General features: G+C 35.7%; 1 protein-coding gene across 1 annotated transcript; it reads right to left on the reverse strand.

Moving 5' to 3' along the window:
* Positions 1–207: 207 nt before the first annotated feature.
* LOC120086617 (asparagine--tRNA ligase, cytoplasmic 2) lies at positions 208–5,057 on the reverse strand. The gene is made up of 8 exons (XM_039043352.1): positions 4,358–5,057; positions 3,494–3,730; positions 2,510–3,085; positions 2,120–2,305; positions 1,948–2,018; positions 1,699–1,828; positions 1,537–1,595; positions 208–684 (listed from the first exon to the last, which is right to left on the reverse strand). The coding sequence occupies exons 1-8, from the start codon at positions 4,769–4,771 to the stop codon at positions 501–503; spliced, it is 1,857 nt and encodes a 618-aa protein (XP_038899280.1). The 5' UTR covers positions 4,772–5,057; the 3' UTR covers positions 208–500.
* Positions 5,058–14,939: the final 9,882 nt, after the last annotated feature.

The following is a 14,939-nucleotide window of genomic DNA, read 5'->3' on the forward strand; positions in this document are numbered from 1 at the left end:
GAATACTCTTTTTATGTAATAAAATTTCAACCAGAAGCTTATAAAGGAGTAAAAATTGCAATATTTATTCAGGTAAAATCAATATTCAATTATGTTTGATTTTCTTTGAACTGTTTGCCGTATTTAACGGGAATCTTTTCACTATCTTATGTAATCAAAATATTCAGAACAAAATGATGTGCATAAGATTTGAATAAGACATAATAATGACTGAGGCTAAAGATAGCGATTAAAGCACTATATTCAGTATTCATGACCTTGAGATCAAACGTTAGAATCATTTCTTTTCTACAAATAATTTGTTTGATTTCAAGTTCTCTTTTATTTACACGAACAAATCTTAGCAACAAACAAATACAAATCCCCTAATAACAGAAGTCATCTTTCCTTGGCCTTTTACACAAACACACCGTTTTCGGTTCCATTTTTTAAGCATCGCCATTGATCGGGGCCAGTAGCGTCGTAAAACATTTTTGAACAATTTTATCCTTGGATCCTGCTTAATTGCTGACCTTTCCAAAACTTCTTGGAAATGGAATAACATCTTTGATGTCAGTGAGACCAGTAGTAAACAGAACAAAACGATCAAATGCCAAACTAAAACCAGAGTGCTTCACTGTTCCATGCCTTTGAATCTCCAAGTACCACTCGTATTGCTCCCTTGGCAGACCCATCTCCTTCATCCTGCCAACAACCATCCATATTCAAACAGAGATCAATAATTCTCACATTTTTCCTTTCTAACATCCGTGACTGTTTTGAAAACACCGGAGTGTCATGAAATTATCAAAATTTTATCCCAAGCAGCTATCACTGTGTTTTCACTCATGATAATTAAACTAAGTCATTTGAGAGGTTTCAATTCAGGACATGATTTTGTTCAACCTTACATGTAATGTTTCGAGGCCTTTTTTTTTACCTCTAAGATGTTATGATTTTTGCTTATAGTTTCTTGTATCTTTGAGCATTAGTCTCTTTTCATTCACTTGATAAAAATTCTTGATATCCTTTTTTTAAAAAAATCTCATGATAGCTAAACTTCTTTTGATTTTGATCCTTCAACTTTAAAATAATCCATCCTTCTTTTTGATCTTAGACCTTTCCATTTTATATTCCATTAATTGTTTAAAAGAACCAAAATCTATAACAGAATCCTCCTAACATCTAACCTATGTAGATATCTATTGATCTAGAAAATAAACAAAAGATGTGGCAGATAATGTTTAAGGGTGTGTTTGGAATACATTTTCAAATGTTTAATTTAAAAAATAAATCATTTTTAAAAAAAATTGTAGTATTTGACAACCACTCAAAATAGCTTTTAAAGTGTATTTTAAATGGTTTTGATCAAAAGTGTTTAAATAAAAATGAGTTTTTGAAAAACATTTTTTTAAGTCAATCTAAACAGGACCTAAGTCTCTGTTGAATAATTTATTAAAAAACAATTATAGAATATTTGGAAGTTTGAACACTGGAATGGAATAGACAAGAAAGTCCATACACAAAAATAGTATTCAAACCACTAAAATAACAAACCTTGTCATCAATACGTCAAAACGCTCCTCCTTTTGGCTGCCAGAAATTACTACTCCACCCTGCAAACATTTGGGCCCCAGTTTCAGAAATAAATTTTCATTCAATACAAGATCCATCCAAAAGTAAATTTTCCCAAGAGTCGATATATGCCCATGTGCTAACCTTTGGAAGAACCACATCAAATGCTGCCACGGTTTTCCCATCATCATTCAGGCGCACATTAAATGGCTTGGTTTCTTTTGGGTAGTTATATACTATCACGGGCTTTTTAAAGATGGCATCAGCCAGATAACTGTTTCATGTACAAAGAAGAAATAACTTTTTCTAAATAAATAAATTAAACAGAAAGACGAAAAACGAAAAATAAAAAACTCATTTTGCTTATTGATTATAATAGCACATTTTACACACCTGAGATGATCAACAGTTAAAGCAGCACCAAATTTAAGCTTTTTCAAGTGTTGAGATTTTTGATCGGTTGCCTGACAGTGAAGATTTTTTTTTCCTTTCAATATTCAGATGGGCAGTGCTAGAAATGAAAAACTGAGTCACACAATAGAAGAGCAGATAATCTGGATTTCACCTTTTCTAGGATTTCTATTGCCGCAATGTAAGAGACCTTCTCAAATGAACATGATATAACTGATTCAAGGCGATGAATGCTAGTCTTGTCAATTCGTTTTTGAACAAATTTCATATCATCCAGACAGTGGTCCAACACCCATTTGGAGAGGAATTTTACAAGGTCATCAGCACAGTTCATGGCATTCTGGACTCCAAATGATGATACAAAATGCAAGTTAAGAGATGGAAATTCTTCATTTCAATGGTGCAATGTTATTATAATCAACTACTAACCATAGAACATAACATTAAGATTTTAATGGCTAAATCAACATGGAATCTTAAGCCCATAGTTTAGATGTCAAATAGTAAGCCATCTAAATGAATAAGTAAAAGATTATAACCATACCTCGAGTTCAGCAAAAGCAATTTCAACTTCCACCATCCACATTTCAGCTGCATGTTTTGCAGACTCAATTTTATCTGCTCGAAACCTTGGTCCACAAGAGTAAACATTGCCAAGGGCACATGCATATGTCTCCAAATGGAGTTGTCCAGAAGCCGTTAGATAAGTTTCTTGCGGGAAGAAATTTCCAGGAATAACTTTATCTTTCCTTGATTTGGTTTTGGATTTTTCTTTGGCTTCTAACTGTAGTGCAAGTTCATTTGTTTTCTTTAAATCCTGAACGGCAGCAACTAAGGCTTCTTTGTTGCTTTCGCTTCTCTCGAGCTCTTTGACGAGATTGCTTTTCTCCGTTATAGCAGCCTTGACAGTTTCAAGACTTACACCATCGTGTTCTTTGTCTTCTGTTGGTTCTACTTTCTTACCTTTACCTGCAAGTGTTGTAACGTGGAACTTTTCGCTGAATCCCTCACTGTCTGTGGTCGTGATGGTGGGTAATTGCACGTAAAGAAAGCTGTGATTTTGGAAGAACGTGTGAGTTGCAAAAGTCAAGGCATTGTGGATTCTCATAACAGATGCTACCTGCAAAGAGTAAAGAATACCAATGAAGATCAAGATCCAACACTTCATTAGTTCCAACGGTCAACTATACAAAACTTTCTTCTCAAGCTTTGCAGATGCTATAAAGGTCAATGCAAGCGATTCTACAAAAGAGTTCTACAATGAAGTGAAAGTTTTTACTTCACTTTTTCATGATATAAATAATCCTTTCTTTTAGTTGAAAATGAACTGTATAAATCTCCAATTTTCTGATTTCAAGGCTCTACTTTACCAATCACAGGTATAAAATATGAATGGAAGCCTTTGTTCTATAATTTACCTGCTGCTGCTGATTAGGCACGACCCTAAAACTAATAGGCACTTTAATAATAGGCATGCGGACAGAACCAGAAATAAATGGAACGTATAGTTGAAGCTTGTGCATATTACCGTAGTTGTTCGAGGACGAAAATAAGAAAACTTCCTCAAAAAATCCATTGGCAACTTTTTCTGGGATAATGGATATTTTTGCTGTTCAACCTTCCCTACATGAAGGATTTTCTCGACTTCAAGCCGAACAACATGTTTCCCAGGTACTGGGACCTGCTTCAATATGCCTTCCACCAAGATGCAAGTTCCCGTTGGCATCAGATGGGTAGGATGATGTAACGAGGACTCAACAACAACCTACAAGTTTCTTATTAGAATGCAAAAAACCATGCACAACCAAAGCTTAAGCAACCAATTATCTTCTAACACGCTGTAATAAAAAAATATTAGACCTTCCTTAACTCTGCACCAACTTTAAATTCTGTTAAAAGTTCCAAATTTCTCTCTCTTTTCTTGTGGGTTAGGAGAGAATATACAAATTCATCCCTATGCGACACAATAAATTCTTAAAATCCCCATGGCAGATGTATGAATGCAAATAATAAAAATGGTCAACAAGGGATTTCATTATCATTTACGATCAAAATACTATTGTTCGGGAACGTATCCATGTCTAACACATATTAGCATAATAGATAGGATAAATCACCCAATAATACGGGTATCTCGTAAAAACCATTGGTTGTGAATTCAAAAAATGTATCTTTATTAACCATGGGATATAAATCGAGATATTTTTCCATCATATATACAACGGTGGAAAACTGTCAGTCATGATAGTTATATCATGGCATCAACATGTAATAATTTCTCAATAAAAATACAAAAACAGTACTATTGGATACAAACAATAAGTTTTGAGTTAGCCACGTCCTATACGCATAACAAAAGAACAAACAGTTGGCGTGCATAAATAAGAGATACCTGAAGGCTCGCAACACAAGAGCCATCATTAACAGCCAGAAAAGCAGTGGAAGGAAGCGGCGGCTTAGGAACAGCCGTCTCCAACTTCTCACCACCATGTAAATTATTTCCATACAGCATCTTAAGCAAAGACCTAACAATCGGAATCCGCGACTGAATAATCTCAATACAGCTCACATCCTTAGCCTTAGGAGGCAGAGCATTAGCAACCGCCCTAACACTGGCATCGGCCGGCGACGGCGCAGCCTCTCTGATAACTTCCTTGGAGGACTTCACCCATCCTCCGATTACCAATTTCTGACCCACAAACGCAAGACCCCCATCAGCGGTATCCAAGAGGGTTTTGAGAAGAACCCTGTTGGAGTATTTGGAGAAGGTGACAGGGGTGAAGACTGTAGGGTGTTCGGCGGCCATTGGAGAGTGTGGAGGAAGAAAGAGGAGGGAAATGGGGGGATTGAATGATGAGGGAGAAGAGAGCCATGGATAGAAGAGATATAGAAGAAGATTAAGATGCTTTTCTTTGGGAAGAAGAGGGGGAAATCAAGAGAGAATGTTAATGGAGGGAAAAGGATTGTTTCAGAGAAATGATTTGAGGAGTTTTGTGGTATGAACTGAGAGAGATTTAGAGAGTTTGATTTGGTATAAGTTTAAAGTTTGGATTTTCTTGGAGAGTTTCTTGTTCACTTTCAGAGTTTTCGAAACCTTACGTGAAAGCGACCTGTTTACAGGCTATTGGAATAAAGTATTATATAATTTCGGAGAAATGTATTTCATACTTTCATGTATGTATTTGCCGATTAAAAAATTAGATTATAATTCTTTATAAAGAAATGAAATATAATTAAATAGTTGTTTAAAATGCGTTTATATATTTACAAAATTCGGATGGTCTACCTAATACATATTTGCTGAATTCAGGGAATCTGAAAACATAAAATAGAATCTAGATTCTTTACTATAGAACCTCTTAGACTTTATGTTTTGAGATTTATTGAGCTCAACAAATATGTATTTTCGGATTATGCGATCAAATCGTGCAAATTTTGAAAACATTTTTATCTTTTTAGTGTATTCGGATTTTAAATTTAAAATTTTAAAATGCATAATTATTTTAGAAAAGATAAAAACAAAAAAGGTATAGTATTTTACGTTTTAAACTCAATTATTTATGTTAAATTGAAATATATATTATATAATATATAATTCTATATTATATGATATTACAAAATAATAATGATATAAAAATTTCAATATAAAAAAGTTCATAAATTAATAAGTAATAATTTATATTTAACCTTATATATATTTGGTGAGTAACTGTAGTTAGTTTTATGGTCATAAATATCTTACCAAACACATATTTGAAAACATGAAATACCACTCTAATTTCTTTGAATCCCTTCTTTTCAATTTCTATTTTTAGATTGCCTACCAAATAGGCCCTTAGTGTCTCAAGTTTAAAATTATTATATATTATATTTAGTCATTGAAGTTTTATAAGGGACGCTTTAGTCCAAAAGGTTTGAGAAATGTTTCTAAATAGTTTTGAGTGAATTTGACCGCTAGTTGAACAAAATATCAACGTGGCAATTTTGATGTAGTGACAATTTTTATAAGAAAAAAATTTACTTTTGGTTCTAAAGTTTGAAATTAGTGTCTAGTTAGCCCTTAAGGTTTCAAACGATACATTTTAGTTCCAGAGTTTTGGAAAATAGTTCTAAATGGTCCCTGGGTTATTTTGACTGTTAGTTTACCAATGAAAATTTATGTGGCATATTTTAAATGAGTTGGATAACTACTCTTTTAAAATCTAACCTTTTTAGTTTTCAAAACTTGGTTTAATTTTTGAAAACACTGATAAAAAGTGGATAACAAAGAAAAAATTGTAATGGTGAAAATAGTGCTTATGGACTTAGTTTTTAAAACTTTTAAAATAAAAGATCAAATAATTACCAAACAGGATCTTAGTCTTTCAAATTTCTCAAAAAAAAAATCTTTTAAAAACTTGAAGGTTCTCTACAACACTACTGATGCATTTTGATGTGTTATATCTATGCGATGATTTAAGTGCTTTGTACTATCTTATAAACACATTGTTTTACCTAGTTAAACCCAAGTATAAATCCAACTAGAATCTTGGTGAGTCCAGGGTCGAACTCAGGGATTGCGTTCTATTGATGCGTTGACAATAATCGTTTCAATCTTGACGTAAACTGTTTGTTAAATATGCAGTGAGTTTGTTTCTATTCTATCGCTAAAATAAATGGTGATGGATGTGATGGATATCACAATTGTAAGTGAAAAAGTCTATGTGAAGAGATACTAGTTTTGGGTGAATAAAGATAGGGTTGAGAAAAATATTCACTAACATTCCTAAGTAACTGCATAAATCATACGTTCAAGCAAATTATTCAAAAATTACAATCTACACTTCTCAGTGTATTTAGCTACCATGTCCTATTTCTAGGATCCATGCGATGAGTATCGATGCCAAAGATGTTTCTTTATTTTTGAAGATAATCTCTTCTTGTTTTATGAGGTCCAAATCCTTTGCTTTCTTAAACCTGGATTCATTCTATTTAGATAATCTTTCGACTTATCCAAATAGTTTATAAAGCATACATAAAACAAGTGGAACGCACAATTAAGTCTTACTTAGTCATGTTAGTTGCAATGTTTCTTAACTCATAAAGAAATTAGTTATTCATGGTGTAAGATGGAGAGATGGATAAAAGATAAACCGTAGATGCATTTATATTGATAAAAAGGAGTTTTTCAACATTTTACACGATATAAATAACAACTGTAGAAGAAAAGAGATAGAGATAGAGAATCAAGTCATATTATGCAATTCCTTGCTCCTTCCGATGCCGTGGATGACTACTTTAGAAAGATTGTGCTGAAGGTGAAGTCACCCTTTGGTTCTCTGGAAGAAATCTTGAGCTTTCACTTAAGATTTCACAAGGGCTCAAACGGAAGTGTTTTTGAAGTGAGAATTTGTGTAGAATTTTCTCCAATGTCTTGGCTATATCTTGCATGAAAATCTTCATTGAGTATTTATAGGCATTAAGGAGCACCTTTTTCCTCTCTCATTAATGATTGTGCTGACAGGATGCATTAAATTCCATATCCTAATGCACCCCCTGCTTTGCGTCAAAAGTTCATTAGCTCTGTTGTGAAGCTTTCTTGTCAGCTACCAACTTGATCTCTGATTTGACCTCCACCGCCCATGCGTCATGTCGCATAAGGCTATGTTTTCACTATGCGATTCCAGTGTGGCGTTAGGGCTTCCTTTGCAGTGATTGCATAAATAGATTTCTTGCGTCTAATAAGCACGACTTTTACATCTTTCATGGATTGTGAGACTTTGTACGCATGTGATCACATGATATTATTATTTTCATGAATTTCTTTCCAAGTTGTCGCATTTTTCAAGTTTTTTTCCTAATTGTTTTAGATAAAAGAGGTAAAATAACTTGTATTTTTACAAGTTATCATACCCCCAAATTTAAAATAATGCTTATCCTCAATTATATATTTAAAGTTGTAATATATCTTAATAGTTTTGATGCATTGCCTAAACCTCTCGAAGTGCATCCTATTCTAGATTTGTTAGACTAGTGCTTTCCTTCCTTTCATTCTTTTACCTATGGAAATATTTCCAACCTTTAGATGCGGCAAGCTTATTTTTCAAAAATTCCTTACTCATTTCCAAAGCTATCTTATATTATATTTTCAAGAATGGACTTTTGGCCAAATTTTAGTAAAAAGATTCTCCTTAACACACTTATTTTGGTTGTGTTGGGGTTGATGCCCTAAAGTCTTGTGTCATGTAGTTTGTAAATAGTTTGTACGAACGCTTGTGTTGTATAATATATGATATTTACATCACATCTTGATTTTGCTCAGTTGTATGTTTTATTTGCTTTACCACAAACAAATAAACATAAAATCCTAGGTTATCTGTATGTAACTTAAGCATGTATATGGTGACATACAAGTGGATCATGTTTTGAGTGATAACCAAAATGGTATTTAGTATATGGATATAGGAGGAAAACATTATCCTGGTAACACTACGGATGCGGCCCACTTTGTGAAATGGTCACAAGTGTTGTGACTTGTCACAGATGGTCTGATCCTAATCATTCATGTAGGGGACATGCGAGCATAGACGTCCTATACAAAGAGTTTGTATAAGACTTGACCACAAAGTGTTAACGTCTCGTTATATAACACCGTTCATGACAGAGACTTCATTTCACTAGGATGACCATAGGTAACATGACCTCAATCCTGAGTGAGTTCGAAACTCCTGCCATTGAGGGCGGTCCTTTGATTTTTATGGGTGCGAGTGGCCAGGTCGCCGATTCAAACCTACCATTTTGGGGATTCGTCTGATTTGGGAGCTGGGAACTCAGCTACACAAGATGGAATTCACTCATTCCCCGAGGTAGGGGTAAGTAGATAGATAGTTTCCTTAAGGGCTTATTTTAGGGCTTGAATGATGTAGCGCCACACACTTTCTTTTGGCTCGAGAGATGTTCACACATAGTTGGACTATGTTGTATTATTCATTAGAAGAATCAGTGGTACTTAAGGAGTGAGATGTAACTACAGGGGCAAAACAGTAAATTGGCTCAACTATACTCACGAGCATCTATGAAGAGTCATCGTACTTATAATTGGTCATATCCGATGGACACAAAAATATATCTGTGGTAAGAAGAGTTTAGCTGTTGGTCTTTAGTGGAATGCCTGGAAGTTAAACAGATGGTGGATTTCATGGCTAAAGAGTTTCATCAGCTATTCACATACCGTTGGAGCTTCGAGCCATAGGTTCATAAGGTTCCCTAGGTAGCTTGGATAAAGTCGAGAATCAGTGTTTGGGTTAGTTTGAAATGTTCAAATTGACAAGAGGCAGTTCAATTATATTGATATAATTGAACTGGTTAATTATATTTGATATAATTGGTTAAATGTATGAGATACATTATTTTTGGAGGAAATTAGATATAAATATGATTTATATCAAGTGGGAGAGAAATTACTATAGTAGATATGTGATATCAATCTATAGGGTAAGAATATAATATGATTATATTCATTTATTATTAAATTAGTTAATTATGAGATAATTGGCCGAAATATTCTCCTCAATCGTGCATTAGTGGGAGGAGCCGTGTTCGGTTATGGTAACCGAAGAATAAAATGAAAATTTGTTTCATTTTGCAAAAGTTCGAAAAAATCGCAATCGGTGTGAAAAGGTCTTGATCGTTTACCCGAGAGCCTATACAATAGAGTCTCGTCGTCTAAACGATCGCATGCCTTTCTCTAAACGATCACTTAACTTTCCTAAATGACCGCCTAGTGTGCCACGTTTTCTAAATGATTGTATACTTTTTACTAGACGATCACTTAGTAAAACCTACACGATCGTGGAGTTTTGTCTAAACGATAAGCACTCTGTTATATGATAGTTGTCTCTCCCACTTGCTTATCGTCTACACAATCAACTTTTCCTCCTACCTCTACCAAATTCACCAAAGACCACACTTTGGATTCTCATTCCAAGAACACCAAGGGCTCCAACTGGTGGTGTCGTCCCTGCTTCTTTCTCGTTCGTGCTTGTTCGTGTTGCTGCCGTTCGTGTAGGCGATCGTGCTGTCGTAGCCGACTGATTTGCTGGATGATAAAGTTCGTAGAGGTTCTTCCGCTGCATTTCAGTTCGAGTTTGAAGAGAGTCTTCAACTGGTATGAGAACTCATTCCCTTGTATTTAATTTATCAAAGCATGTCGTTAATTAGTGTTTAATTGCATAACTTCCTGTTAGAATGTATGTGTTGTATTTTGGTCACAATGAAATAGGAAAGATCCGAACGCGCTCATGGATGCTCTTCGTTAAGAGTTCCTTCAGGTTGAACATGCATTGATCCGAGCATCTCACCTTCATTCTGGCTTGCCCCTACGGGTGCCATGCGAACATCCAACTACGAGCAAGGTGCTCTTTTTCAGACTTAACTCATGCCTCTGATACGATCAATTACTTTTTGTGTTGATCACGAATCCCACGTTCGTTTTGGCTTCGCCCCACAAGTGTCATGCGGACATTCAACTACGAGCAGATTCCGATATCAATGAATTCTTTTTTTTTTCTTTTTTTAAAAAGAAGATTTTATGAGATTGTAAAATAAATCTATTTTGAACGTATTTAGCTCAAACCTCTCCAATCTCTAAATTTAGAGTGTAGCAAGGTTCTCATTGCTAAAAATTGAATTATGCGATAGTATCATAAAGATATCGCAAAAGAGATTTGAGATAAAACTTACACACATACTAACTTCAAGAAATGTTTCCTAAGGCAAAGTCCTGAAGTTAAGTACTAACACTAGTCGTACTAATCATTGCATTGGTAGCACAGTGTTATCATTGAGGTTATTTGTGGAACGCAACCAAACAAAGAAGAATATTAAGAGATCAAAAAAGATATGTGAGAGACAAGTTATAAAAGAAAAGGCAAAGAAAAATTGGCACTTGGAATGGAATTCATAATAATTAAATATCAAATGTGATGACAAGTATAAAAATAAAAATAATGGAAATCAAACACCCCCAAATTTAATTTTTGCCTGTATCCTTGTCTTTTTGCTCCTGCAATGGTGTGTTTTCTTCTGGAAATTGCAAAGGAGCTTGGGGATGCAGGAGAATAGCAAGTCCAACCACAAGGCGAGCAAGAACGTCTTGGAAAAACTGAATCATGAAATGAAATTGATCATGCTGCCTTTGCGTTTGCTGGCGTATGAAGCTTCTGGTAAGGGTCTGTTTGTGTTAAACTGCCCGAACTTGGCGTTGGATAAATTCTTTTAACTCGTTATGTTGCCTAACGAGTTCTTGTTGTTGTTGCATTTGGTCATTCATTTGATTTGCAATCGTGTTCTGCTGTCGCAACAACTCATCAAGACCACCTAAGAGAGGCTCTCGGAGGTCATCATAAATGAAGGAATTTGTACCACTCGTCAATTTTTGGGTCAACTTCTTCTTCAAACACATTAGGATTTTGGCGTTGGCTTCTTTCACCTGCTTGGTGTCCATTGGCCTCACCAATGCCCAATCCACCACCTACTTCAAGTGTAGGAGTTGGTAAGCTTGGGTCATCAGCAGTTAATATAGTTAGTTGGATGCTTGGGACCGACTCCTCAGGGACAAGAGCCTATTTTATTATTTTGGGAGAAGGTAAGAGCGTTGGTAATTTTGGTGCAATGGGCAAAATAGGGAGAGAGGGTTATTCAAGAGAGGGAAGACGCTTGTTTAGATCAACGCCTAATCTAGGGGACTCCCTATGTAATGGTGATGCAAAATGTTCTACATCAAATTCGTTTTGATGCGGGGGAGAGTCTGTCCTAGGTTTAGGCAAGGAGATTTTGCTTTGGCGGGAAGAAGGCTTCTCAACTTAGGGTGATGCGATCATCTTTCATCAATGTGTGGTGAAATGATCACTATTTGCTTCTTTTGTTAAGAAGGCTCTTAAGAAGTTTAAGCTTGTTGTTGGGATCGTCGCTTTTCTGGCAGCTTCGACCGATTTTCGGCTTGATATGCTGGTAATCTCATGAGGCGGTAGAGAGATTGACTTATGAGTATGCCTCTCACTTCCACTTCCTATTCTTTTTCAAACAAACCATGCGCTATGCATAACATTGTAATCAGCGATGGAAAGAACAACTGCCCTCTTGGTTTCGAGAACGAAGTCCATATCTACCTTACGATTATGCGGCCAACGTTGATCGGAATCAACCACATTATGCAATAAATTTCCATCAAGCATTCTCTCGTAACTGAGTGGTCATGCGTCATGGGGAACAACTTCCTTTTGATGAAGTAAAGCCATATGTTTGCCTCGGGCGTTAGGCTATGTGGAGATAGAGTTTTCATTCCCTTAACAAATGTGGTCCATTTGGTCCCTAGTTGGATGACCACTCTCAGCGCATCTTTTTATTCTTCATCAGTTGACTTCTTGATGATTCTGTTCCCCTCGACATTAGGGATATCATCCAAATTGTATATATTATTGATCTTCTTACTGTCGAATATAATTATTGCATCGCCAACATCTGCTCTTTATCTTTTTTAATGTGGCGTTCCATCATAGAACGGACAAACCACTGCTGGCTTGACCATTCTGGCCCTATCACAAAAGTCTCTCCACTCCATCGCATCTACAACGTTTGTGATGAAAGTGGGAAATGGTGCGTTCTCCGGGAAAAATCCTATCTCAAGCAATGTTGGTGGCCTTTTCTTTGGCACTCTTTCCTCCTCGATTATGAGCACTTTGCCCTTATCTTCTCTTTTCGACATTACTTTTCTCGGCGTCATTTCTTTCTTCGTAGCTTTCGCCACCTTCTCTAGCTGCTTCTTCTTGTCAACTGCCTTATTGTTGGGATTGGTGTCCTAATTTTCCCGGTAGTCTTGTAGTTTATAAACATTTTGTACACATACCGTTCTTAATAAAATAAATGTTATTTTATAAGCATTTACTAAAATCCAATAAACTAAGATCCATGGTTATTTCACGTAACTTAAGCATGTATGTGGAGACATACAAGTGGATAGTGACTTAAGTAATAACCTAAATGGTCTGTAGTAGATGGATAAAGGAGGGATACCTTATCCTAATGACACTATGGATACGACCTGCTTTGTAGATGTTACAAGTTTTGTAAAGTGCTACAAATGGTTTGATCCTGACCATTCATGTGGAGACATGCAAGTGGGGGTATCCTATACAAAAAGTTTGTATAAGATCAGACCACGAGATGATTAGTCTCTTTATATAAAGATGTTGATAATTGTGACTTACATTTCACTAAAATGACCATAGATGACATGACCTTAATCCTAAGTGAGTTGGAAACTTCTGCTCATGAGGGCGGTCCTTTGATTTGTATGGGTGAGAGTGGCCAGATTGCCAATTCAACAAGCCTACCATTTTGGGGATTCGCCTGATTGGGGAGCTGGGAATTCAGCTACACAGGACGGAATTCACTCCTTCCGTGATGCAGGGGTAAGTAGATAAATTTCTCCCTTAAGGGCTGATTTTGGGTATTGAACATAGTGGCAACACCCTCTCTTGGCTCCTTTAAGGACTGATTCCGAGAGGTTTCTGTCTTCTCCCACTTGCTCAATCATGTACATGATTGTTTTTTCCTCTTTCGTCTGCCTCATACCGAGTCCACACAGAGCCCACTCGTTGGATTCTCACACCGAGAATATCAAGGTAGCCTTCTTGGTGGTGTCATACTCAACTCAACACTATCGAGGTTTTGTGGAGGCCATTCGTGTTGCTGGGGAGTTCGTGACCAAAGTGATCGCTGAGGACGAATGAGAAGTGTTCGTGTAGTGTTGCGGTCGTGTTGTTTGAGTGTTTGAGGTTGCTGTGTTCGAGCGTTCATGAGCAAGGAGCGTGGAGACGAGTCGACAAACGTTCGTAGCTTTTCTCCTTGATTTCTTATTGTTTCATGCTATAATTTCTGTATTGATTGCATAACTGTATGTTTTGTTTACGACTGTAATTTGTAATGTTCATTCATGATTGTAATTTGGAATGATCTATTTTCCGCTGCTTATGGAAATCTCGGATTTGATTTCCTTTAGTATTAGATACATTAATTGGAGGAATTAATATAAATATGATTTATATTAAATACCATAAAATAGAAAAAGAACTATGGTTTATATGTTTCATATGATGAAATATTAAAACTATATGTTATAAATATAATATGATAAGTTAGTTATTATATTTATTTATAACGTATTAATTATATGATAATTAATTATTCTTTTTCTGTAATAACCGAATTGAGTGGGAGGTTATTGGAAGTTTTATTGTAACTGTGAGATAGAAAGGAAAATGGTTTTCCAAAATTTAGTTGATGATGCATTCAGATTAGTCTCACAAAAGGCTATCAAGTAAAAAGGTTTTACTAAGTGATAACATAGAGAGCTAAACATCGAGTTACGAGTTTACTATACGATTGTTATTCATTTACTCCATGTTACACGATCAAGTAGCAAAGTCTATACGATAGGCTTCCATTTACTAAACGGTCGATATTTCGTCTATACGATAGACAACATTCATCTCCCACTTACTCAATCGTCTACTCGATTTTCTACCTCTTGCTTTCCTCGTCCCAAAATCATATAGAGCCCACAACTCTTGGATTCTCACACCGAGAATACCAAGGTAACCATTATGGTGGTGTTCTAGTTATGTTTGAGGATCGAGTTAAACTCTATTGGGATCGAGGTTCATTCAGATGTTCGTTGAGATCGAGTTCTGATCATCATGTTCGAGTTCGTGCTATTGAACCAATTGTTGAACGATCGAGGGATACGTGAAGAAAGGTTTTTCAAAGGTTCAGATACTCTATCCCTTGTTTGTTCCTTTATAAGTAACATGTTGTAATTTCTGTTTATGCATAATCTGTTTCCGTTAAGACTGTAATTGTTTGTGTTCATTATGAATGGGATTTAGAACGATCCGCTTCTGCTCAAAGGATGTCTATTTAGATTTCCTTCAATT

This window comes from Benincasa hispida, chromosome 9 (genome assembly GCF_009727055.1).
Source record: "Benincasa hispida cultivar B227 chromosome 9, ASM972705v1, whole genome shotgun sequence".
Classification (NCBI taxonomy): Eukaryota; Viridiplantae; Streptophyta; class Magnoliopsida; order Cucurbitales; family Cucurbitaceae; genus Benincasa; species Benincasa hispida.

What these genes read in the sequence shown, in the direction of transcription:
- LOC120086617 (XM_039043352.1), bottom strand. Translation starts at nt 4,771, where the DNA reads ATGGCCGCCGAACACCCTACAGTCTTCACCCCTGTCACCTTCTCCAAA. An exon ending in TTAACTGTTGATCATCTCAG is followed by an intron (nt 1,829 to 1,947) that starts GTGTGTAAAATG and finishes TACATGAAACAG; the next exon opens with TTATCTGGCTGATGCCATCT. An exon ending in TTTGACGTATTGATGACAAG is followed by an intron (nt 685 to 1,536) that starts GTTTGTTATTTT and finishes GGTTGTTGGCAG; the next exon opens with GATGAAGGAGATGGGTCTGC.